A 24975-nucleotide genomic window follows, 5' to 3' on the forward strand; every position below is an offset into this window, starting at 1 on the left:
CATATGCACGGCTTTCTGCGTCACTAGCCGAGACGAGGTGGCTAACCATGGCATGCTAGCTTGTTCTCAATGGCAAAACACTACTTCAACACACACAAGTTCACCATAATCTCCAAAAGAACTACTTCCATTTCCCTGTTCTGCAGGTATTCCACGCAAAGTTGGAAGTGTGCCCTGGTATAGCAGAAGTCTCCCAGCTAATCCTGCCTTGTATTAAACCTGTTTAGTAGCGATTCCCTCAGATTTTTAATGTAAGTCTTTAACCCTCTGAACCCTAAGGCCATTTTTACAGTTAATTTTCCGTCTGGATTTATTTTATAAAAAAGCTTGTAAAACATCAACCCTGTTGTCTACAGTCAAGATATGAACATCCTTTTATTCATGACAAACTGGGTTATTAGAATCTTTGGGCTGCAATGAGGTCACTTGAATGTTAAAAATGGTTTTAGGACAAATAAATAAATAAAACAGAACATCTTCCAGATATGTATTGATATCACAGACAGATAAGTAAAACGTAAGCCATTTTACTTTCTAAAACACTTCTCATTCGTCTTGGGAGTCACACAGTGAAGAAATAATCATCATAACTTATACAGATGACAGAATACATACATTTTTTCAAAGAAAGTCCAGACGCTTTTGCCCTCATGACGTTTACTTATGCCAATAATCAACAAAATAATGTAATATTTATTGATATTACACCCACAGCAATGCTACAAAAGCATTTGTGTTGTCTAAAACAGTTCTCCTATATGCAAAAATAAACATAATAAACATTGTAACTCATATAAAGCACATAATATTTACATTTCTTCAAAAAAGGCCCAAATATATAATATAAATATATGCCAAATCTCAAACCAGTGACGCCATTATCCTCTATAAAACGGTAGATATCTATCTTGTGCACTATAGCATCTTTGATCGCATACTAGCCAGGTTGACTGGGAATATTGTCCTCTTTCAGCCTCCATAATCTTTGGATGACATTGTCTCCCATATTAGGGCATACTATTGGCTTCACTTCCCTAAACACGCAGAGAGCAGACACGGAGTCGCGAGCTAGTGCCATAAATAAGCAAAAACGCGATGAATTATGGACATAAAGTGGATAAATCTTGGATGTAACGGTTTGGATTTAATACTCAACAACCCCAAAAAAGGCTGGAATTTCCAGGCTGGATAGAAAATCACCTGTAGAGGCTAGAAAGACCCAGAAGCGACCTCCGTAACCGCTAACTCGTTAGCTTTTAGCCGCAACTTTTGGTGAGTTTCTATCTTTTATGATTATTTAATGATTAAACTGTGAATCAGAGGTGCTGTTTTTGCTCGTGGGCTAGTCTCTTGGTCTCAGAGGATTGACTCACGAATCGTGAGTCTCTAGTATCATTAACCCGGATCAGTTGAATCCTACTACAATTCAATCTAAAATGATAACAGCGCCACACACAAACCTCTTGCAACATTAGCTACTACTATTCCTTACAATCTTAGCTACAAAAAGCTTTATAACTTACAATTTCGTAGGCAACAACAACTCCACAAGTCAACCTCAAGTTACTTGCTACTGATGTTGAGGTGCAAACAGCCAGGTTGTGCTGATGCACGGTTTAGTGTCTTTCTCAACATTCCACGGTAAAACAAGGCTGCTGTTGTTCTTGGCTTATGCTGTGTGTATGGGGACATAGTGTAAATGCATAGCTCTGCCAAGCTGATTGCTCGTCCACATGAATGAAAGCAAAATATAATACTATATCTGAATACAGCTCTCAAAGGACTTTTAAATATATTGGACAGAAATGGTTCAAATTGGCATAATAACATGTATGATTGGCATAATAACATGTATAATAACAATGTCAAGAAATTCCCCAGACTCTGAAGTTTATGGAGGTTGCCAATGTTACTACTGGGTTAATAATATTAACTAACATTTTAGTTAGCAATAATTAGCCTGTGCCTATGTTAATTCCTAGCAGTTAGCAAGTTCAACATGGCAGGGTTGTCCAGGCCAGTTGGGATCACTTTACTGGCTGTGTCTACACTGTTTTGACAGTAACCAACTCGGGGACTCAGCTATTTATTTCGACATGACTACACAAATGTTAACTTGAAAATAACAAAACGTAATAAATTAGCCTGAAACTAATGTTTACCTGTCTACAGGTATATCATGCTGTACTAATATTCCAGCTGTAGAGAGCTGGTTTACCTGTCTACATGTATATCAAGCTGTACTGATGTTCCAGGTGTAGAGAGCTGATTTACCTGTCTACAGGTATATCATGCTGTACTAATGTTCCAGCTGTAGAGAGCTGGTTTACCTGTCTACAGGTATATCATGCTGTACTAATGTTCCAGACATTACGTCACAGAACGGAAATATCAAAAGGAGAAAATACTGCCAGTAGCATTGTTGTCATAAATTATAGTATTTCACCTTAGCATGTTTTCTTATTATCTGATGACGCATTGGGGTCATTTTTGGATTTATCATAGTAAATATGGTAAATATTGGACCTTTAAATTCCAATTCATCCCATTTCAGCTAATAATAATTTCCCTGATCTTTGGAAAAAAAAAAAAAAATGAGGCTTACACAAAGTCTGAGCTTTTTTTACCATCTCGGTATTCATTTTACAAATTTTTCCGCTTTAGAAGTTGTTCCCTGTCTCCTTTTTCGCTGTACTAGGTTTCACTTTTTAGGAGCGGGTTTTCCCTTCCGGGTTTAATCATGCTGTACTTTCCGCTGTAAGCTTTTTTTCCTTCACAGGTATATCGCTGTCAAAATTAAAGTTGTAAGGCTGGTTTCCCTTTTCACGAAATTCATCGTACTAATGTTTCCCCTGTAGAGCTGGTTTTCCTGCAACGGGTAATCTCTGTACAAATTTAAAAGGTGTAAAGCTGGTTTCCTGTCTACGGAAACATGCTGTACAAATATTCGGTTGGAGCTTTTTTAACCTTTTCAGGTATATCGCTGTCTAATTTCAGGTGTAAGAGCTTTTCCCTTTCTACAGATATCAGCGATAATGTTCCAGGCGTGAGACTGGTTTATTTTCAAGGTTTTCATGCCCCAAATGTTACAGCGTAGAGAGCTGTTTCCCTTCACGGTATTCTCTGTACTAAGTTCCACTGTAAAAGCATGTTTACCTGTCTCAGGTTATCATCTGTACAAATATACAGGTGAAAGAGCGGGTTTACCTGTCAAGGATATCATCTGTACTAAGTTCCAGGCTAAGAGCGTTTCCTGTCTCCGTTACACCCTCAAAATGTTACGCTTAGGGCTATTTACCTGCTACAGGAATCAGCTGCTAATTTTCCCAGCTGTAAGAGCTGGTTTACCTTCACAATATATCTGCGTAAATTTTTCCAGGTGTAAAAGCTGTTTTTTCCTGTCTACAGGTATACTGCTGTACAATTTTCAGGGGGTGAACTGGTTTACCTGCTCAGTAAATCATTTACAAATTTACAGGGTAGAGCCCTTTTTCCTTCTACGGTATATCATGCTGTACATTTCAGCGTAAGAGGGGGTTTACCTGTCTACATTATATCTGCTGTCAAATTTTTTCCGCTTTAGAAGCTGGTTTACCTTCACAGGAAAACATCTGTACAGTTTTTCGCTGAAGAGCGGGTTTTTCCTTCTACGGGTATATCTGCGTACAATTTTCCACAAAAGCTTGTTTACCGTCTACAGTAATCTGCTGAAAATTATAAGTTAAAGGACTGGTTTCCTGTCACGGGTAATCATGCGTCAATTACGGGTGTGAGACTGGTTTACCTTTTACATATTCATGCTGACAATGTTCCGGCGTAAGATGGTTTCCTGTCTACGGGATATCTTCCTACTAATTTTCCAGCTTAAGAGTGGTTTACCTGTCACGGTTTCATCTGTACAAAATTTCCACTTTTAAACGGGTTTACCGTCTCGGGTTTAACTCTGTACATTTTCCGGGTTAGAGCATTTCCTTCCCAGGTATATCAGCTGTACTAATGTTCCGGGGTGAAAGGGGGGGTTTTTACCTGTCTCGGTAATCATGCTGTCTATATTACAGGGTAAAGGCTTTTTCCCCTGTCACAGGTATTCTCGTACTAATTTTCCACTTTAGAGAGCATTTTTACCTTCACAGTATATCAGCTGACTAATTTTTTTAAAAGGGTGAGAGCTGGTTTACCTGCCCCACAGAAATTCAGCTGTAAATTCCGTGTAGATGGTTTATTTTCACGGGTAATCGCTGTCTAATTTCCGGCGTAAGACTGGTTCCCTGTCACGGGTAATCACCTTTAAAAATGTCCAGTTTTAGAGACGGGTTTTACCTTCAAAGGTTTCATGCTTACTAATGTTCCAGCTGAAAGCGGGTTTACCTGTGCGGTATTATGCTGTACTATGTTCCGGGTGAAGAGCGATTTTTCCTGTTACGGGTATACATGCTGTACTAATGTTCCCGGGGTGTAAAGCTGTTTACCTTCTCGGTAAACCCGCTTACAATTTTACGGGTAGTAGCTTGTTTACCTTCTACGGTTTCTGCTGTACTTTTTCCAGCTTTAGGAGCTTTTACCTGCACGATATCATGCTGACTAGTTTTCACTGTAGAAAGCTTTTTTACCTTCTCAGGGATACATCGTAAAATTTTTCCAGCTGAAAAGAGTTTGTTTACCTTCACGGGTATACAGCTTTAATACCGGGTGTAAGAGCTGGTTTCCCTTCTCGGTATACATCGACAATTTTTTCCAAATTACTCCAAAATGAAAATAAAAGGAAAAATCGCCAGGCTTTTTTGCAAAAATTTATTTTCACCTTGCACTTTTTTTATTTCTGATACCTTGGGGGGTTTTTTTGGATTTATCATAGAAATAGGTAATTTTTGCCTTTTAAAATTCCCAAATTCTCCCTTTCAGCTAATAAATTTCCCTTTTTTGGAAAACAAAAAAAAATAATGGGGCTTACCAAAGTCTCCTTTTAAAGCTGTTTTCAAAAATTTTTTAATGGCTTTTTAATCCTGGACGCGCTGCTTCGCCTCCAGCAAGGAAAGGGGGCCGGGGCAGAGGGATAGGGGCGACCGAGCCGCTCCAAAAACCCCTTGATTTTACCCCTTTGATTCCCTATCGTTCCTGGAATGAAAAATTTCACCGATTTTTTCGTTTTTTTCATCCTCAAGACTTTGTAATTGTTGACTTGACTTGTTTTTGGAAAATAAAGTTTTGGGGGCCACAGACCCACTAGCACCCAGGTTTTCAAGTTTTATTGTCATAGAAAATGAGTGCCATTAATAAAAACTGAAGCGTGTGTGAAGTGCTACTATGAGAGAGGGAGATGTGCGGTGGTACAGAGAGAAAATAAGCAGAGGTAAATGTATTATTCTGTCAGATCTCTCTGGTTCTGTTCCCAGTGAAACCCTCATCACCTCCTCCTCCTCACTTCAGCTCTGCTACTGTAACCAAGGCAACAGGAGGATCGAGGCTTTTTTTTTAAGTGTCTTTTTATTTGAGCAGATAACGATTGTATGCTTCAATTGCAGGCCACAATTGGTAATCTTAAAATTATGTTGATCGCATTGCTCTTCTGTGCTGCCAAGTTGATAAAGATGTTTGTGACATGACCTGCATGATGTTCCAGGTTGTTCACAGGATAAACTACTGGTTGTGTGAGCTTCTTCCAATCAGTCATCCTCTGTACATTTATGACAGAAGGGGAAAATACAGAATCACTGGTAAAAAATGTCGGTTAAAATGTGTGAGCCTGGGTGGAAATTGTAGGGGACAGCAGATTTAGAATGAGATTGAGGAAAACTTAAAGTTTTTGCATTCTGTCTCCATCTTCAAGAAACGTCCCAAGGAAAATCTGCTCGTACAATATGACTGTTGATTATTCTCTAAGTGCTATAATTTGTGCTGGGATCGTTTATCTATAGTTGATTTTGTTGTTTTTTATTATTTTATTTTTTATTTATTTGTATTAATATTTTTTTCTTTGGTAAATGTCTTTATTCTGTCTATGGTAAAGTGAGTTTTTGGTTGGTATATTATTTGTTGTGTGTTTATTGTTTTTGGGCCCCCTCCAAAAAGCTTTTAGTAGCTTATTTGGGGTTCCCCATTTCATGTTGCCTGTATATTTATTATTGTACTGACAATGATGATGAATGAACTAAACAAATTAAATAAACAAAAATCAACTACACTAAACTTCAACTTGGATCAATATTTTGATTCAGTGCTCAACAATCCAATATTATCAATGCAAAGCTAAAGTGTTGATTCATATTGTCATATTTAAGATGCACCTTATTTTGAAATTCTCACTTTATATTCTTTTTACTAAAAAGAGTAATTTGTTTTTAATTCAAATGTTTTTAATTTTTTTTTATTCAAATATATATGAATGCAACTGATTGTGTTAAATGGACTTATGTATCTGTTGTGGTTCTGCTGCCTTTTGTGTTCCATTCTCCCTTTTCCCTGTGTGTCTGTGTCTGTATCGTCTGTCGTCCACACAAGGGCGTCCTACGAGGAATGGGGTCTAGAGGCGTGGCCAGTCATTAACCATTCGTCTATCTGCATCTCATCATCATCATCACCACCACCGCTGTATTTAAACCCGGGCTGACCACCTCTTTAGCGCCAGTTTGTTACATATCTCTACGTGGTAACGAGGCCAGTCATTGAGTAAACGTTGTTTGAGAGACTTTACTACGTTGTCTAAAATTTGTCTTCCTGTCACAGATTCCGTGTTCCGTCACTTCTCTGTGCAGCTTCACCGGACGTGCTCCGTTTGGATGCCCACCTGCTCATTCACCGCCCCCTGTACTTTGGTTGTCGTTTTTGGATTAAACCTTTTTGTTACTCTTTTTATTCTCCTGTGTTGTTCTGTGTCCGGGTCCAACTGAAACCCAAACAGTATCGTCTCATATTGGTCGCAGGCATCTGAATTGAATCAAATCGAAAGTTGTATCTTGGCAGACTTTGTGACATCATTAAATGTTGCATTGTTTTGCATTACAACAATTGAGAAAATATGGTAATGTGATTTAACGTATGATTTACACTCCTATTTATACCTTGTATTAAACTGCGTCAAAGCCTTCCCTACATATTATATTATATGAGACAGACAAGGAGATAAATTACAACTTGAATGGTTGGCAGAGGCATACAATTCTTTGATTCTTCGTTTCTTCTGTGACTCATATTTGACTGTTTCAGGTAGGCAGTGACCTGACAGATTTGGGAATCGCTATAACAGATTGCTTGGAATATTTTTCGGATGAAAAGCCATTTATCTCTCTCTCTCGCTTTGCTTTTTCATGTCTTTCTATCCAGGAAGCTAATTATAGCCCCGATGGTTGAATGTGAGATAGCTCTTGCGTGTGTGTGTGTGTGTGTGTGTGTGTGTGTGTGTGGATTGATGACTCATCCCATTGCAGGGGCCTCACACATCATTCAGACACAGATCAGAATACAAAATTGCTCTTTCACGATCAAACATTAGAGCGTTCTGACTGCAGCAACAACAAACAACACGTCGATAAATGTTCTCACTCTCAGGACATGAAACAAACTGTTTGGCTTTTGTGTATGTAGAGAGTGTGTAGGGAACACATCAGCTAAGGGGTTTAGGGAAAGAGCAGGCTTGCTTGTTCTCATCCCCTTAAGTCTAATGGCATTTGGCCTGTTTTAGTGTGGATTGTCTCCCTATGTTAGTTTTGTTACCCAAAACACACCGCCAATGTCTCAATCTTATGCTCTCACTATGCTTGAAGATGCACAGACAAGATTGAAGACAGCAATAGCTGCCATTGTGAAAAAAAAACTGTTTAAACTGGTTTTAAGGCATATTTCACCGCTGGAAAAAAATGAATATGTATGAAAAGCATGTGGATAAAAGATGGCCACTCCCAGAATTCACTTGTTTTGCTTCCCTACAAGGCCACTTCTAAGCCACTCCTACCAGTTACAGAGGGCAGTCAAGTCAAGTCAAATGGATTATCTTCATTTCCACCATATACAGTGTATAGTGAAACGAAACGTTTCACTGTGGCTCAAGTATTGTTACATATTTACAATATGTAAAGATTACATTTTATAAAAACATTACATAAAAAACGGCATATCAGAAAGGCTACATTTAGTGCACACACATTATAGACTATATACAGTATAAAGTGCAATTAGGCGTGCTACTTAAAGTAGAGAATTTAAGACAGACAACAGGCAACAAAAGACAGCATGACTAGACTTGTAACCAACCACTGAATGTTGTAAGTCAGGTCACCGCCTTTGGAGCTTACTGATAAGTAGCCTTTTATTATTTAGACTCATGGTCCATAAAAATACAAAAGCAACAACAGAGAAACATACAGATACACAAGACAGACACCAATCAAATAAGACAATTATACCAGTAATCCCATAAGGGGGACTGGTATCGCAGAGCACTGAACCTTGGGTCAATCAGATGTAAAATGACAGAGTTACAAGAAGAATTCAAGCGACCGATCCATTTATACATCAAATTCCTCAGTAAAGCTGGTATAATGATAACTCCGTAAAGTTCAACGCATTGGTAGCATTAGTGCTTGGTGGCAGGATCGCCTTTTTTCACCTACGTAATATTGCAAAAATCAGGAATATCCTGTCTAAAAATGATGCAGAAAAACTAGTCCATGCATTTGTTACTTCTAGGTTGGATTACTGCAATTCTTTACTATCAGGCTGCTCGAAAAAATCCATAAAGACTCTACAGCTGATCCAGAATGCTGCGGCACGTGTTCTGACAGGAACCAGGAAAAGAGATCACGTTTCTCCTGTTTTAGCTTCTCTGCATTGGCTTCCTGTAAATTTAGAATAGAATTTAAATCCTTCTTCTCACCTACAAAGCTCTTCATGGTCAGGCTCCATCTTATCTTAAAGAGCTTATAGTACCTTACAACCCTGGGAGAGAACTACGCTCCCAGAATGCAGGGTTACTGGTGTTCCTAGAGTCTCTAAAAGTAGAACGGGAGCCAGAGCGTTCAGCTATCAGGCTCCTCTCCTGTGGAACCAGGTTCCAGTTTGGGTCCGGGAGGCAGACACCGTCTCCACATTTAAGAGTAGCTTAAGACTTTCCTTTTTGATAAAGCTTATAGTTTAGGGCATAGAATCGAATATTGTTAGGTAGTAGTTAGTCACATAGTTTTCAGATTTATCTATCATATAATACTAACTAAAGGGAGACTTGGCATACAGCCCGATCCGGTTGGGGGAGTTCTGGCCCGGCCGGGCTGGAGCTCTCTTTACCTTGTCTCTCTTGGTTTTGTTGTAATAATAGTTTTAGACAGCTTGGGACTTATTTTGATACTCTAGTTAGGGCATAGAATCGAATATTGTTAGGGAGTAGTAGTTAGTCACATAGTTTTCAGATTTATCTATCATATAATCAAGAATATAATAGAACTAAAGGAGACTTGGCATACAGCCCGATCCGGTTGGGGAGAGTTCTGGCCCGGCCGGGCTGGAGCTCTCTTTACCTCGTCTCTCTTGGTTTTGTTGTAATAGTTTTAGACAGCTGGGGACTTATTTTGATACACTGATCTCCTCTCTCCTCTATCTTTCCATCTTTCCATTTATGTGCATCCATGTCCCAGAAATGCGTGTTACTAACCTATTTCTGGGGAGTCATTCCCCGGAGTCCTTATGTTCTTTTTTCCCCAGCATGTTCCCTTGATCAGAGAGGCTCCGAAATCAGGTAGCAGCTATCGCCATGGTCCCGCTACAAGTTCTGTGATGCCATGTTCAACTGCTACCTGCGGTGCCCTGCTACGTCCTGCTACTCCTGCTACGTCCTGCTACGTCCTGCTGTGCCTTGTAATGCCGCACAGCGTCCTGCTATGCTATGAACTACTACAAAGACTGCTACAAACTACTATTTTTTCTATTTTTGTTTTTGCCACTCTTCATTCTAACCCCAACCTGCCCGTCAGACACCGCCTACCAAGAGCCTGGGTCTGACCGAGTTTTCTGCCTAAAAGGAAGTTTTTCCTCGCCACTGTCGCACTGTTGCTTCTCTGGGGGAAAACTACTAGAACTGTTGGGTCCTTGTAAATTCTGGAGTGTGGTCTATCTGTAAAGTGTCTTGAGATAACTCTTTTTTATGAATTGATACTATAAATAAAATTGAATTGAATTGAATTGAATTGGCATGTAAACACTGAGTATGAACCCGGCTGTGAATTTGCGTGGAATGTAGAATGGTCAGTAGTTGGATACAAGCATATCTGCGCAAGTCCGTGTTAATATATGCACAGTCCACATCCACAAGTCTTACCCAACAGAGCAACATCTCTATCTGCTCGGATATACAGTAGTTCTTTGTATTTTTTGGGATGAATAAAGTATCTCTATCTATCAAAGGGCTTGTGTATTTGGACATCTTAGGAAAGCAGAATCAGCTGGGTAACAGATGTATTTCAGCTTCTGTCAAATTGCAGCTGTCATCACAGACCTTAGCGACAGCTTTATATTTTCTTTCCATTTATAAGTACACAGTGTTTAACGGAGGTGCGGCCCATTTATAAATGTAAGAGGAGATTCCGCAGGACGTTTTTTTTTAGAGCCTTGTCAGAGCCCTCAGTCACTGTATGTACACACAGAGTGATGACCTCAGTGAGCTCATCACCACATGGGAGCTTCAGTATACATCTTGTCTCATTAATACATCACATGGACGGAGCTTCACCCCCCTGCCAGACAGGCGGTGTGTGTGTGTGTGTGCGTGTGGCAGACGGTGTCTCTAAACTGATGCAGACATTTTATAAATGTTGTTACAAGTTGAACTGGATTCACATTTTCTAATATTTTCTTCTTCTGTGCATCCCTGCCATACTTCATTTTGCCACCTTTGACCAACCTAATGGCTTTTTTGGATACAAAAACATTGACAAGGTGGTGTGTTTCTGGGCTCAAGAAGCCCCCATTTCATCCACAGGGACTTTAGTTCCTGACCCACAAATTTCCTGAGAAATCCTTGCAGAATGTTCAAGGCTCACAACCAAAACTCATTTACAAACTGGACACATTTAGATCTTCACTATAGTATTTTTCCAAAGGCAGCTCTTCCGACACACCTGTTTCCACAAGAGTGCTTTTTGTCTTAATATATTTAAGCTCCTGCCCCCCAGAAGAAAAATCCCCTGTACCCAAGGAAATAATTTCCAGGAACTGTCGAGTCAGGAGTCTGCAGAACTAAACATTGTTGATTATTGGCGTTTTTCCATTACATGATACCTGCCCGACTTGGCTTGAGTCGACACGACCGCGCTGCCCTGTCCTCCTTTTTCCATTGCAGATTAGTACCGCCTCATGCTTGAGGCGAGCATGGCTGGTTGTCATAGCAAGAAACTGCCCTGACCTAACGTGACACACACACACAGAACGTGGAAAGTGTTTTTGATTCTCAGCATGCGGCTGTTTGCCGGAAGACAAGTTTAGTTTCTAAAGAAGCTGGAGGCAGAAACAAAACTCCACTAGATAAAGTGACAGTCCTAAACACAGCGGTTTGTTTTGTTAACCCTTCTGTCTGTTGTTATCAATGATGACGCAGTGAATCGTGCCAATTCTCTCCGACCAATCAGCAGTCTGCATGTCACCTTTTTGTATCGCCTCAGCTCGCTTACAACCTTGACTGAGGTGGTACTACAAAAAGAACCTGTTAGCAGGTACCACGGACTTATTTGTAATGGAAAACCAAAAAATGCGAGTAGAGTCAAGGCAAGTCAAAGAGATACCATGCAATGGAAAAATACCACGATACCCCTTTTGCACTGCAGGAGTTAACTGCAGTGTCTTTTTCCGCAGCGCTGGGAAGCTAGGTCTAGCAAGGGAGCCTAAAAGGAACTTAACCTGCTTCTCAAAAGTGAGTTTAAATTTGTTTCTAGCCCCACAACGTTTGGGATAGCACTTATATTATATTATATAATAGCCAGGGAACTATTGGGGCCGATTTAGCTGTGCTGAACTTTACTGTTTGGTCGAACACATACCTCAATGATGCAACAGCTTGCGTACAGAATTCATTCACAAAGTAAGCAAGCAAGGATTTCTAGTAGTGTCAATGTGAGGACTAGGACTTGTAATATTATTTAAATTATATTGAAATTAAGGAAAGCTAGACTTCCAGAATAGCATTCAAAAGAGCATGAACGATTGTCTGACATTTAACATAGCTATATTTGCTAATTGTTAACTTACTACTACAGACTGAGAGAAACTGCCTGAAAACACTACTGTTTACGGCTGTAATGATATCCAAAATAAAACCGAAATCGCGACACTCCATGAACCTGTGTTGCGGAGTGAGAAGCAGAATTGCGACCCCCTCCTTCCAATTCCCAGCGTTATCCTTCCTGTCCAGATCCAGTGCTACCACATTTTAATCATATTTAATATAATAAAATACAATAAATATATTTAATATTTAATATCAGTATTAGTCCTTTTGGTGCCCTATCCACGTTTTGTCTGGTAAATTTTGTTAACTGTAAAGACGGATAAAAACGAAAGGGGGGGGGCAACACTGTTAACACTAATAGCGGTGTAACGTTACGAATGGCCGCTGTTCTGACTCGGATGCCCAGGTCTTTTTCACAAAAGTTCAGTAAACTGCCGCTAGCATCCTTAGCACCAGAGTTAAGTACTGACCGGGACGGCCACTAGCTGGCTGGGGGCTGACTGTGGATGTGTCCCCGGGGCTGTAATGAAAGTGGCGGGTTAATAGCTGCTAGGGGTTGACTGTGGATGTGTACCCGGGGCTGTAATGATAGTGGATGGCTGCTAGCTGGGGGCTGACTGTGGATGTGTCCCCGGGGCTGTAATGATAGTGGATGGCTGCTAGCTGGGGGCTGGCTGTGGATGTGTCCCCGGGGCTGTAATGATAGTGGATGGCTGCTAGCTGGGGGCTGACTGTGGATGTGTCCCCGGGGCTGTAATGATAGTGGATGGCTGCTAGCTGGGGGCTGACTGTGGATGTGTCCCCGGGGCTGTAATGATAGTGGATGGCTGCTAGCTGGGGGCTGACTGTGGATGTGTCCCCGGGGCTGTAATGATAGTGGATGGTTGCTAGTTGGCTGGGGTCTGACTGTGGATGTGTCCCCAGGGCTGTAATGATAGTGGATGGCTGCTAGCTGGCTGGGGGCTAACTGTGGATGTGTCCCGGGGGCTGTAATGATAGTGGATGGCTGTTGCTAAACCCCCCCACACCCCCCAAAAAAAATTCTTGGTTTGTATCAAATCATAGGTCAAAAATCGTGATACAAACCGAACCTTAGGTTTGGTACAACCTGTTACAAGCCTACCACTAAGGCAGGCAGAAATCTCACCTTTCTAGCATTTTCTAATTACAGTTGCTTGCCTTTAAACCTCAGGTCAAACATCTATTAGGACATCATAGTATCACACAAAAGAGGAAGAGAAAGAGAAACAAAGCTTCTCAAACAAAGCTGTTGCTCTTGATCAGTCTACATTTACATCATCTTTACAGCTCCTGGTGGAGCTCTTGTGGTGGAAATTCAAACAACAAAGTGATAAAGGGACTTTTTATTTCCAGAGTTTAATTCCTAGTTTAAAGGTTGATTTGTGGTGGACGGAAGTTCCAAACAACAGAGAGAAAAAGATTCACTGAATTAGTGTGCACATGGCTGTAGTTCTGAAGGGCTAATTTGGAGCAGGCCAAGTTCAGAATAAAGCATAAAGTGATTTGGTGTTCCTCAGAGACATAAAATGACAACATGCATTACCATGTGAGTGTGTGCCTGTGAGAAAGAAGTAGAGGAGAGAGTGCTTCCATTTCAGGGGGGATTTGACTTGCAGACATTTGTCATGTGTGAAGGGTGGAAAAAATTATACTGTGTTGGGGATGGGGTCAGAGAGAACGGGCAGTAACATTAAATGACAAACACACATACTACCACAATATTGTACCTACACCCAGAGAGAGAGAGAGAAGCTAGCAAAATACTTACAAAAGGAGAAGGAAACCTAGTTCCATGGCAACAGTGTTTATCTCACTTACCCCATCTGTCAGAGCTGAAAATACATGCAATACACTGTAGGCGCGTGCACGCACACACACACACACACACACACACACACACACAGCAACTGCCCCCATGGATACTGCTCATGTTGTATCATTGTTATCTGCAATATTATAATGTTCATCTGCACTGCTGACTGTTACTATAGTAACGACTGTTTACATCTGCATCTTTTGCACTACTTACCTTTTTGCACTACTTACATTTCATTTGCACTGCTGACTGTTTATTTATTTACAGTACCAATTGTTTACATTTACATCCGCACTACCGTACTTTAACTGTAATATGCAATTACTTTCCACCGCACTTTAATTCGGATAGTTTCTGCCCAAACTTTACCTTATTTCATTAGTATATTATGCTGTTTGCACATATCTGTAAAAAATTTGCAATTATAGTAATATCCACCAAATTCCTAGCTGTAAATCTTGCTCACAATACCTGTTATCTATATTTTGTATTCATAGGACAAACCCATCTGTAAAACTCTGTTTATAATAGTATTCTTTTCTATATTTATTCATTACATATCCATGTCTTGCACTTACGGAACCATTGTATATCCTGCACTTACTGCTATTGCACTTCTGGTTAGACCCAAACTGCATTTCGTTGCCTTGTACCTGTACATGTGTAATGACAATAAAGTTGAATCTAATCTAATCTAATCTAATCATCCACACATGGTAACAGCAGAGAGGATGCTGCCTCATCAACACAAACAGAACCAAGAGAAGCCCTTTGTGTCTCTGGTCCTGTTTAGAGCATCGATCACTATCATATCGTTGCTGTTTACTGATAGTCAGCTGTTTGCTACATATTCACAGTGTTTACTTGGAGAAATCTGTTTTATACGCAGTCATATTAAACACTTTTATTTACTATTTAAATGCCATTTGAGTGAAGGGACTTTTGTCTTTGTTGTGGTTAACATGGGGGATTTAGGTTAGGTTTAGGTTTAATAGTTTATTTGAAGAAAAGAAAAAACATTAAAATAAAAGATTTATATACTGTACATGCAATCCTGCATACATATATAATTAAAGAAACAGATAAATAAGGTCTTAGCACAGTCTTCCAAAATTGAAAGTAATTCAAACAAAACAACATTTTTTTCCCTGTTCAAAAGGAGTAGGAAGAAATTGATAAACAACTTATCGGGTCCGACCCCCTTTCTCTACTTTTATCCTTTAGTAAATTGTATGCTTCAGTTATTTACGCATTATTATATAATTTTTAACACATCATAGACACAGATGCATACATACATACTTTCTTTTACTTTCTATACGATCTATTATTAGCAGATTAAATAACATCCATACTAGACTTAGTATATAGACATGTTAGTATGTAGATATATTAGCACATAGATATACCAGTATATAGACATACCAGTATATAGACATATCGATAGGCTATATAAACATATTAGTATATAGACATACCAGCATATAAATGCCAAGAAACCATACAGTCTTTCTACAATACTATCACTTTAAATCCTTTTCGTATCCCTTTAATATATTAATTTTAAATAATCTCTTGAAATTGCTCATTGTTATAGGCTAGATGATTTCATCTCTTCACTGCAGCTGTTCAATAAAGTAACTCCTTTAGTTGTGATGCAGTGATATTTAGCATTTGTTCTTATAGGTTTCATTTTATATACAAATGTTCCTCTTAAATGATGTTTGCTCTCTCGTATTTGGAACATCCCTTGGACACTGTTCGACAGCTGATGATTATTTATTTTGTACATCATTTGCACAGTTTTAAAGTCAACAATATCTCTGAATTTTAGTGCTTTTAATTTATTAAACAGTGGATTAGCTGGTGCTCTATAAGTGGTTTTATTTACACTTCTTAAGGCTCTCTTTTGAAGAATGAATATAGGTTCATTGTTGGTTTTGTAAGTGTTTCCCCATATCTCCAAACAATAAGTAATGTATGGAAGTATGAAGGAACAATACAGCATAAATAATGAGGTCACGATTACTAAAAATTATAAATTTAGTTTTATTTAAGTTTAGTGTTAGTTTATTAGCATCAAACCAGCTCTTCATCTTTTTTAATTCATTTTCAGCTAAATCCAAGAGTTGTTCAAAATTTTCCCCAGAACAGATTAAATTAGTATCATCAGCAAATAAAATGGTTGACAGTGTTTTTGACACCTCCCATATATTATTTATATACAAGTTAAAAAACAATGGGCCCAACACTGACCCCTGGGGGACCCCACAGGTGATTTTCTTTACCTTTGATTTATGGTTTTGCAAATCCACATATTGTGTTCTGTTCTGGAAGTAGCTATTTAACCATGAAAGTGCAGTCCCCCTAATTCCATATTTGTGTAATTTCGTGATCAGTAAATTGTGGTGTACTGTATCAAATGCCTTCTTAAGATCCAAGAATATCCCCACTGCATATTTTTTTGTTCTATTGCTGTTGTTATTTCTTCTACAAATTGTATAATTGCATGTGAAGTTGTCCTATTAATATTGGTGTTAATATTAATATAAAGCGATGTTACAAGAGCCAAGAATGAATCATAAGCTTCATTTACATTCTCTACGTACACTTTACCCCAGTCTTACTTCATTAAGTCCTCTTTAAATGTATTGATGTTTTCTTGGTTTCTGTGTCTGGTCATTGTGTAAATGTGGTTGTTCTTCCTGGTCCTGGTGTAGTTATGTATTTAAAACTGTAATGATTTGTCTGCCCATTCAAAGGCAGTGGAAAAAGTTGAAAACACCTTGGCATATCACGATTTGAATTGTTATGCTTTTGTGTTGGCAAATAATTTAAAAAATAGCAACATTAGCATTCAATTGGACTCATTTTTGTCCAACTGGTGAATTAAAGTCCAGTGTTCTCTCTCCTTTTAGCTCCACTTTGGTCACCACCAACGAGCTTTAAGTGTTAATCAGGATGCAGTGGGTCATGATGTTGTTACATATTCAAATTAAAAACAAATTCCCAGATATTTAATATTTAAAAAGCATCTCTAGATTTTAGTAATATTGCAAAATTATGGATAAAAGAGTCCATGTATTTCATTACCATCAGAGTAAAACCAAAACATCAAAGAATCCATTGTCCCGTTTGCATCTACTAAAGATGTTAAGGTCTTTTTGAACTTTTCTGTTTATTTAGTTATTGTAAACTGCATTGATTGTATTGGTTCTTACTGTTTTACGACTGGATAGACCTCAGCACGACATTTTGCATGGTCAGTCTTTTTTTGCACATCCTTTGAGTCTTATGTTGTTTTATCATTGTCACTGATCCCCTTGTCTCCTAGCAACAGGGGCCGGGGCTCTCTTTTGGGGCCAGTCATAATCTGAGATCATAAAACATTAGAGGGAGAATATAAGCCCACTGCATTAGCAGGCATTGGTCATCAGTAGGTGAAAACGTGAACAGGTGGAGATTGGGGAGAGAAGAAAAAGAGAAAAATGGAGGCAGGAGAGTGGCTGCTCTGTAATTACAGACAGACCGGGGTGTGATGTGACTGAGCTGAAAATACAGGAGGAGGGTTGATAGGATCATCTTCTGGCACCTCATCAGATAGGGGAGTGATTTATGGGTATTTATAGGATGGATGGACTAGATGGCTGGATAAGTATATTAGATACATGATTAAATGATAGATATATGACGGATGGATGGATGACAGGTCGAGCAGGATAGATGGATGGAAGAATGGGTGGATGTATGCATAATTGATATAAGGACAGATGGACGGATGGCTACACGGTGGATCCATGTTGGATGGATGATGTAAGATAGATAGAAGTTAAATATATTGCAAATGGATAGATTAAGAGGACTGGATTGATGGATGGATGGATGGATGGATGGATGGATGGATGGATGGATGGGTGGATGGATGGGTGGATGGATAGATGGGTGCACAGATTTGTGCATAGGTGGATGGGTGGACAAAGAGAATTGGCTGAATGGATGGATGGACAGATGGATATTTAGAAATGAGCAACAAATCAATATTATCATTCAGCCTTGTAATTGTTAAAGTTCCCATGGCATAAACATTTCACTTTATGAGGTTTTTTAACATTAATGTATGTTCCCCCAGCCTGACCATGGCCCCCCAGTGGCTGGAAATGGTGATAGGTGTGAACCAAGCCCTGGGTATCCTGCTCTGAAATTGAGAAAATGAAAGCTCAGATGGGCCGATCTGGAGGGGCAAGGTTACCTCTCTTTCTCTGCTTTGCCCGCCCAGAGAATTTGGCCCCCCACGTGAGAGAGAGACATCATGGCTTTCAAAGGAGCAAAGTGGCATTGTTTTGATAAGCATAACTAATTAATACATGCCAAAGTGAAGAGTTATAATGGACAATGTTGTTGACTTTTGATGTCAATGACTGCAGGCCACATAGCTAGCTAGCTATTCCATAGCTGTATTAAGAGAACAAACTAACTATACTTGTAAGAGACACAAGAAAGAAGCTCATGAACGAGAATCTTGCTATGACAACACAAACTAGCGCTATTGACATCAACAGTCAACAACATTGTTCATTATAACGCTTCTGTTTGGCATGTATTAATTAGTAATGCTTATTAAAATAAACAATGGATGTATTTAGACAACCAAGGTGATGTAATCCTGTCATGCTTCTAGCTAGATATTAGCTACCTACTAAGCTTAGCCTGCAGTCATTGACATCAACAGTCAACAAAAATGTCTATTATAACACTTCACTTTGGCATGTAATAATTAGTAATTCTTATCAAAATAAACATTGGATGTATTTAGACAACCAAGATGATTTAATCATCTTGTGCTACTAGCTAGCTAGCTAGCTAGGTTAGCCTTACTGTTTGTTGGATTTGCAAGATCTCACAAATAAAACTTGAGATATCTCACAAATAAAACTCAAGAAAAGGGTTTGTCCCCAGTACATGTTTTTTTGTAATTTTATTTTTAGTGTTTTATTTTTTATTTTATTTTTTCCTACATGTCACCTCAGTGGCTCCGTACATATGTGTGAGCACTACTCTATCTGCATGTTGTTTAGTGTGCAATGTGGAGCAAAGAGGGAGCTAAGGCCTGTAATAGGCTTAACAGTGGCTTTGGTGTCTGTGTCAAAGCATCTACATCACATCTACCAACAGGAGTTACCATGTGTTGTGTGTCTGTGTGTAGTTGTAGAGATAGTGATGCAGACTGTGCTGTCCCACTGCCCTCTGACTTACGCTGTCTCCCAGAGGATGCTTGTGTTTGTCACTTTATTTGATAAAAGACAGTCAAAGTGAATCTCATCACAAAATGAACTGCTCTGATCTGTTTTGAGTTTTTGGCCGACAAGGTGCCTTGTGGGATATGTGAAAACAATCAAGCCAAGCAGAGCTTTGTAGACAGGACTGAAAATGGAGAGTTCATATTTCTGGGCCAAAGCTGGCTAGCTACAAAAATTTATTTGGTTGTAAATTGCGCATAGTTGACCATCAGCAAAAAAAATTCGATAACTTTTGGTTAGGGCCCTCTGGAGATGCTATGTGCCAAATGTCATGCAGATTTGATACATGGCCTAGGAGGAGTTTGAAAAAGTTGGTTTCACACATTGGGGAAAAAAATTGATTTTTTGTGATTCAGCTTGATTCAAGGAACGCGTGGATATATTGGTTTTTAATGTGCAACGTGTAATGTGGGAGTAATAGGCAAAACCTGTTTGACGTCATTATAGCGCCACCTAGTGTTCCACATGTGTAATTTTTGATAGGTGAGGTTCCTGACCCATTGTAAATCTGTCCTTTGAATTTGAAGTTGTTCACAATAATGTAAGTGGTGAATCCAAACGTGGGTCCAATAGGCCAAGCCCACTTTGACGAATCAGTACACCACTGTAGGTGTGGCCTAAACAGTGGCCCCAGTATTCTCGTAAAATGGGTTGGGGAGCCTTATAGTGTCATGGCAAACAACAATCTAAAGTTTTGCATTAATAGCATTTCATTTGGCTGAAATATGGCAAAGTTTGTGATTTTGTAGCTATCTAGACATATTTGTTCGTGCGTAATTTAAAATAAAAATTTAAAAGTAAAAATTCTTTTAAAAGCTTTTTTGTCAACAGATCCAGCTGGATTCAGGGAATGCGCAGATATGAGTATTTTTTATGTGCAATGTATGGTTTGGGAGTTATAGGGCCAAACACGTTTTTTATGCTATTGCGTCACCCAGGGGTGGAAGTGGGTGAATTTTTTGTGTCCAAGGTTGAAGCAGAGTCTGGACTAGTCCTCAAAACAGCACCGGCCTACCACGCACGGTCTAGGCTATAGAAACTACGAAAAATAAGAAAAATCATAATCCTCAGCTCCGCTGGAGATGTGAACCACGTTGCCTTGCAAATGTAGTTCCCAGCCCCTTTGGCTTGGACCCCGAATTAACTGCAGTAAAAAGATTTAGACTAAAATGAAAAAAACCTCTGAAAAGCCTAATGATTTGCAGAGCAGAAGGAGTTTTCATTCTCACTTCATTATTTTAGGTAAATGTCATGTGGAGAACCTGATGCTGGAATTAGTCTCTGTCTCTACTTTCTGCTCAGTGTTGGCAGTGAGGGTGTTACAGGCAGAAGACAGAGCATCCTCTTATTGGCTGGCTTAATCTCCTCACCCCATCCTTTCTCTCTCTCTCTCTCTTTCACTCTGCTTCTCTCTCATTTTCTCGTCCTCGATTGACGGCGTGTTTCCTCCAATCCCTGCAGGGCCATGCCAGGCGAGGGACCAATAGCATGTCGGGGAGGGCTGAGCTGGGTGCTGTTGGCCAGTTTCAGGCAGAGATGCTGCACTTGGAACTCATCGACGGTGCTGACGGTTACCACAGTGACAAAGAGTCCTCGAAGGCATCCGCCATCGCACCACTGCCAATCACCAAGGACCCCGCGGCACATGTTACCATGGATACCTACCGACCCAAGAGACCCACAACTCTTAACCTCTTCCCGATTGTGCCGCGCACACAGGTAACCATATTCTTAAAACACATTTTGTGGCAGATGACTGAATATAGATTGTTAAGCAGGAAGAGAAGACTTTCAGTTGCGCTTTTTTTCTGACTGCGTGTCTGTATTTTCCTGTCTGGGTTCATCGTGAAACACAAATATGACATTTAATAATGTAAATAGGAATGAAAACCTAGCTGACGTCATCTTTGGAGTCACTACAATTATTTCTTTGACAGGATGTGTTTTGAACAATAGCCTCAATTGTCAAGACAGTGATTTTTTTTTCCCCTTGGTGCCCGTCTCTGTTTTTTTTTTTTAAAAGCTGCTAGAGCTCGTGACTGTGTGTGTGCTCTTGTAATTTAATCTTTTTTTCCAGCTTAAAGCTCAACACATTTAGCTTTAGGTTAGGAGCTACAGAATTTATGGTATAAGTGTCATCACAATTATAACAATACAAACTTGTGTGTGTGTCTGTCTGTGTGTGTGTGTGTGTGTGTGTGTGTGTGTACCAGAAAACTCAGATAGACAGCTAGATGTCAATCCCAGAAGAATGTCAAGTACAGTCTATAGACTAACCATACAGTAAATGTGCTGTAAAACCAATACCATGCGCTTTGTCAGGTTCAGTAAAAATGTGAATGCCTGTAGTGTATAGTGATACTTTTGTTATGCAATTTATACATTATTGTATATTGTGTTTGCCTACAGTATGACTCATGCACACACTCCCCCACAGCCGTCAACATGATCAACCAAGCAGCTCTATATCTGTCTGCACTTTGTTCTTTGCTCAGTTTTCATTATGTAGAAACAGTGTGTGTGCGTGTGTGTGTGTGTGGTGTGTGTGTGTGTGTGTGTGTGTGTGTGTGTGTGTGTGTGTGTGTGTGTGTGAGTGTGTGTAGCTGTCAGAACTGGAAACTACAAAGGGAAATAGTTGCTCTGAAATGTTTTTTTCTTGCTGTCTCCTAGGCCTGACATTGTTTATTCTCTTCATACAAAAGCTAGAAAACCAAACCTCAGTTAATATATTTTAATGTTAAATGGGTAAATGTTTCTTAAAAGTTGTCTTTGCATGAACTTTGAAGACATTGAGCAACCAACAACATCTTGTCAGCGTAACATCCATCAGCAGCAGATTGGGTTGTGTTTTGTGAGTTTAATGGTTAAAACTTATTCATTTGTTCTGCTGCAGTACAAGGGAATAATGATCTCATAAACCTTAAGTTGATAACATCAGATGGCATTTTATAAGTGTCATTAAGCCTAGCCATTCCACCTTCCATCAGAATGCCTTTAGAAAACCACAAGGATGGGTAGCAAGTTTTTTCAAATCAAGACAAAATTGGGCAAAAAAAAAGATTAAATAAAAGCTTGACATGGCCTTTGTACCAAACATACACCTGATGACAGATCTGCATAATCACTTTGCATTGCATTCTGGTCTGCTCCTCTAGGTATAGAAAGTGGTCTCTCTGTTCTCTGTTTACTCATCTTGCATGGATTTCTCACATAAGCAAAGGAGGTGAATTTGCCTTTCAGCAAGTTCAAGTTCACAGCTGTTTTACCTGCTTTTCAAAAAGCCGCCACTCCATGTCTAAAATACATAGAAATAATGTACAGATTTGAAAGACATTATGACTATACAAGATACCAAATAACTCACCCTTACATAGCCTGAATTGTGTAGCACATCACCGAAAAAGGTATATAACAAATAGTGATAGAAAAGTGTTTTATGGTGGATTGTTTTCATCCAAGCATACCTACAGTTTAACACTTTGACAGCCAGCTGACAGTAAAAGCTTTAGTCAGGCGGCAAAGACAAAACTCAAATGATGATCTGCAGGCAGTTCTTCTCAGAGTACTGTAAAAAGACAGAGAGAGACCGGGGTCACTGTTTCCAGGTCAGTGGAGCTGTAAAAATGCAAAAATATGCAATTAGCTCTGCATTATTTGACGGCGAGTGACAGACTCCTGTGGTAGTGCAAAAGCAGTTCTGAAGACTAGTCAGGGTTACAGCAGCGTGGCTTTTGGAAAAGCAATATTTTTAGATCCAATAATCTGCAAAGTGCCAGTGTTTTGTTCCAAATAGTTAAAAGGGAAAAAATCCTTTTACAGTTTTTTTTTTTGATTGCTTAAAGCACTATTTTGAAAGCAGGACCATTTTTTTAAAAACAGTACACACAATTTGCACAACCACACACCCAATCAGAAGAACACCTCAGAACCTTTGCAAAATGAAACACTCTTGTGAGGAAAATATAATTAATTTCTCTCTATGTACCCAAATCAGTCAACATGTCCCAGTTTTCATGCATCAACTACAGTAGTGTGTATAACACTGTTAGCTCAGCAAACAACAGACAAACAACTGTACCCAGTACAGGTTACAATTACAGTGAAAAAACTGAAAATACACTACAGAACCTACTAGACTTACCTGCTGCATTGTTATAGTGCTTAAACCTGATTGGTGTGTCTACAATTAAGCAATCATGTGCTTGCGTACCTGATGGCTGTGTTTCATGTGACAGTCAGTGCTTCGGAATAGCAAGGAAGTGATGTCATGATTTACAAATCATTGTGTATTGTTTTGCAAAAGGTGTGAAGTTGACAATATGCTTATAGTGTGTGAGCAATTGGCAAAAACTGTAAAGATCAAACTATCATTAGGCACTCAAACACTCGTTTTAGACTAGTGGGTAAGAAAAGCTTTGTTTTACAAACTTTCTCTAAGGAGTAACTAAAGTGATTTGCATCCAAGCATCAAAAGTGAAGATCAGCCACAATATGAAAAAACAAAAACAAGGAAACTACAAAATGTTAGAAAAATGAAGACATATGTGTAGTATAATGAGCTCTTGTAGAAACAGATGGGCTGATCTGATGCAGCTTGAGTAAAATGATTCAGACAGAAAAACAGAACAGGAGGGATTCCTCCGTCTTAATCCAAGTCCGTCTTTAATCCCTCACCTGGCTATGGCATGCTCCTTTGGGTGTGTGTGAGAGAGAGAGAGAGAGATTTGGAAGGTATACCTAAATACTACACTCTGTATTGCACTCAAATATAGATATAATAATTTGGTAGAAAACAGGCATAAATTAGGAACATTTGGTATGTATTTCTTTATAAATATATAGTTCAATGCTTTATCTGTTATACATTAAACCTTTTTTGGGAACATGAGCAGCTATGGGAGACAAGGGAAGAGAGTTTCAGTCTGGGTATATTGTTTATCTCCTTTCTGTAGAGGACAAATTCAAAGGGTGGAGCTGAGTTTGGACAAAGCTACCATCCCAGCTAAGTATGATAGGCTAAAACTCAAACACTCATAATAATATAATTCCACTTCATCTCACGTTTGGTCTCATTTGTGTTGTAAAACGTTCTCACAAAGTTGATTTCTCAGATCTGTCAACATGGTGACCAGAAACAGACTATCAGACAAATCTCTTAAAAGTTGTGTTGCACACATCCAGACTAAGTCATGTGTTTTCAGAGTCACTTCCACATAGCCTATTAATTCACACACCCTCACGCCATATTTGAGTCAGCAATGCTCTTTTTATCACTATAGTTAAACAAACCTATGCTTCTCGGATCAGTGCTGCTGTCACCCACCTGCTGATTCACTCGTTACCACAGCAACTACTCTGTCTCCACCCGGTACACATAGATGGGAAGTGAGTCATGCGTGGTGGTGGGTGGACAGAGGAGGAGGGTATGATCTAATTTAGTTTGACACTTCATCATCACAGGAGTTCCCAGTTGTCCTTCCAATTTCAATTCAGTTTTATTTGTCTTCCATCTACCATCTGTGTGTCTCTCCGTCTCTGATCTCAGTACTCTTCTGGTAGATAACCGTCAGAAATGTGTCTATCATTGAGTCACAATAAGTATATTTGTAAGATTTGTAATCTTTGACAGCTTTTTT

At 39.3% G+C, this 24975-nt stretch overlaps 1 protein-coding gene and 1 long non-coding RNA gene across 3 annotated transcripts in view; one reads left to right on the plus strand and one right to left on the minus strand.

Annotated features, from left to right (window-relative positions):
• Positions 1-24975, plus strand: part of LOC116694034 (C-Jun-amino-terminal kinase-interacting protein 1) — a 75452-nt gene that overhangs the window by 29989 nt on the left and 20488 nt on the right. For both annotated transcript variants that reach the window (XM_032523470.1, XM_032523462.1), the window contains exon 3: positions 20801-21058. In XM_032523470.1, coding sequence (XP_032379361.1) covers positions 20801-21058 — 258 coding nt within the window. The remainder of the gene's footprint in view (positions 1-20800; positions 21059-24975) is intronic.
• On the minus strand, positions 61-18900 carry LOC116694249 (uncharacterized). The gene is made up of 3 exons (XR_004333093.1): positions 18888-18900; positions 7812-7819; positions 61-219 (listed from the first exon to the last, which is right to left on the minus strand). It is a non-coding gene; the product is annotated as an uncharacterized LOC116694249 (long non-coding RNA).

The sequence above is a fragment of the Etheostoma spectabile genome, chromosome 1, assembly GCF_008692095.1.
Source record: "Etheostoma spectabile isolate EspeVRDwgs_2016 chromosome 1, UIUC_Espe_1.0, whole genome shotgun sequence".
In the NCBI taxonomy this organism is placed as follows: Eukaryota; Metazoa; Chordata; class Actinopteri; order Perciformes; family Percidae; genus Etheostoma; species Etheostoma spectabile.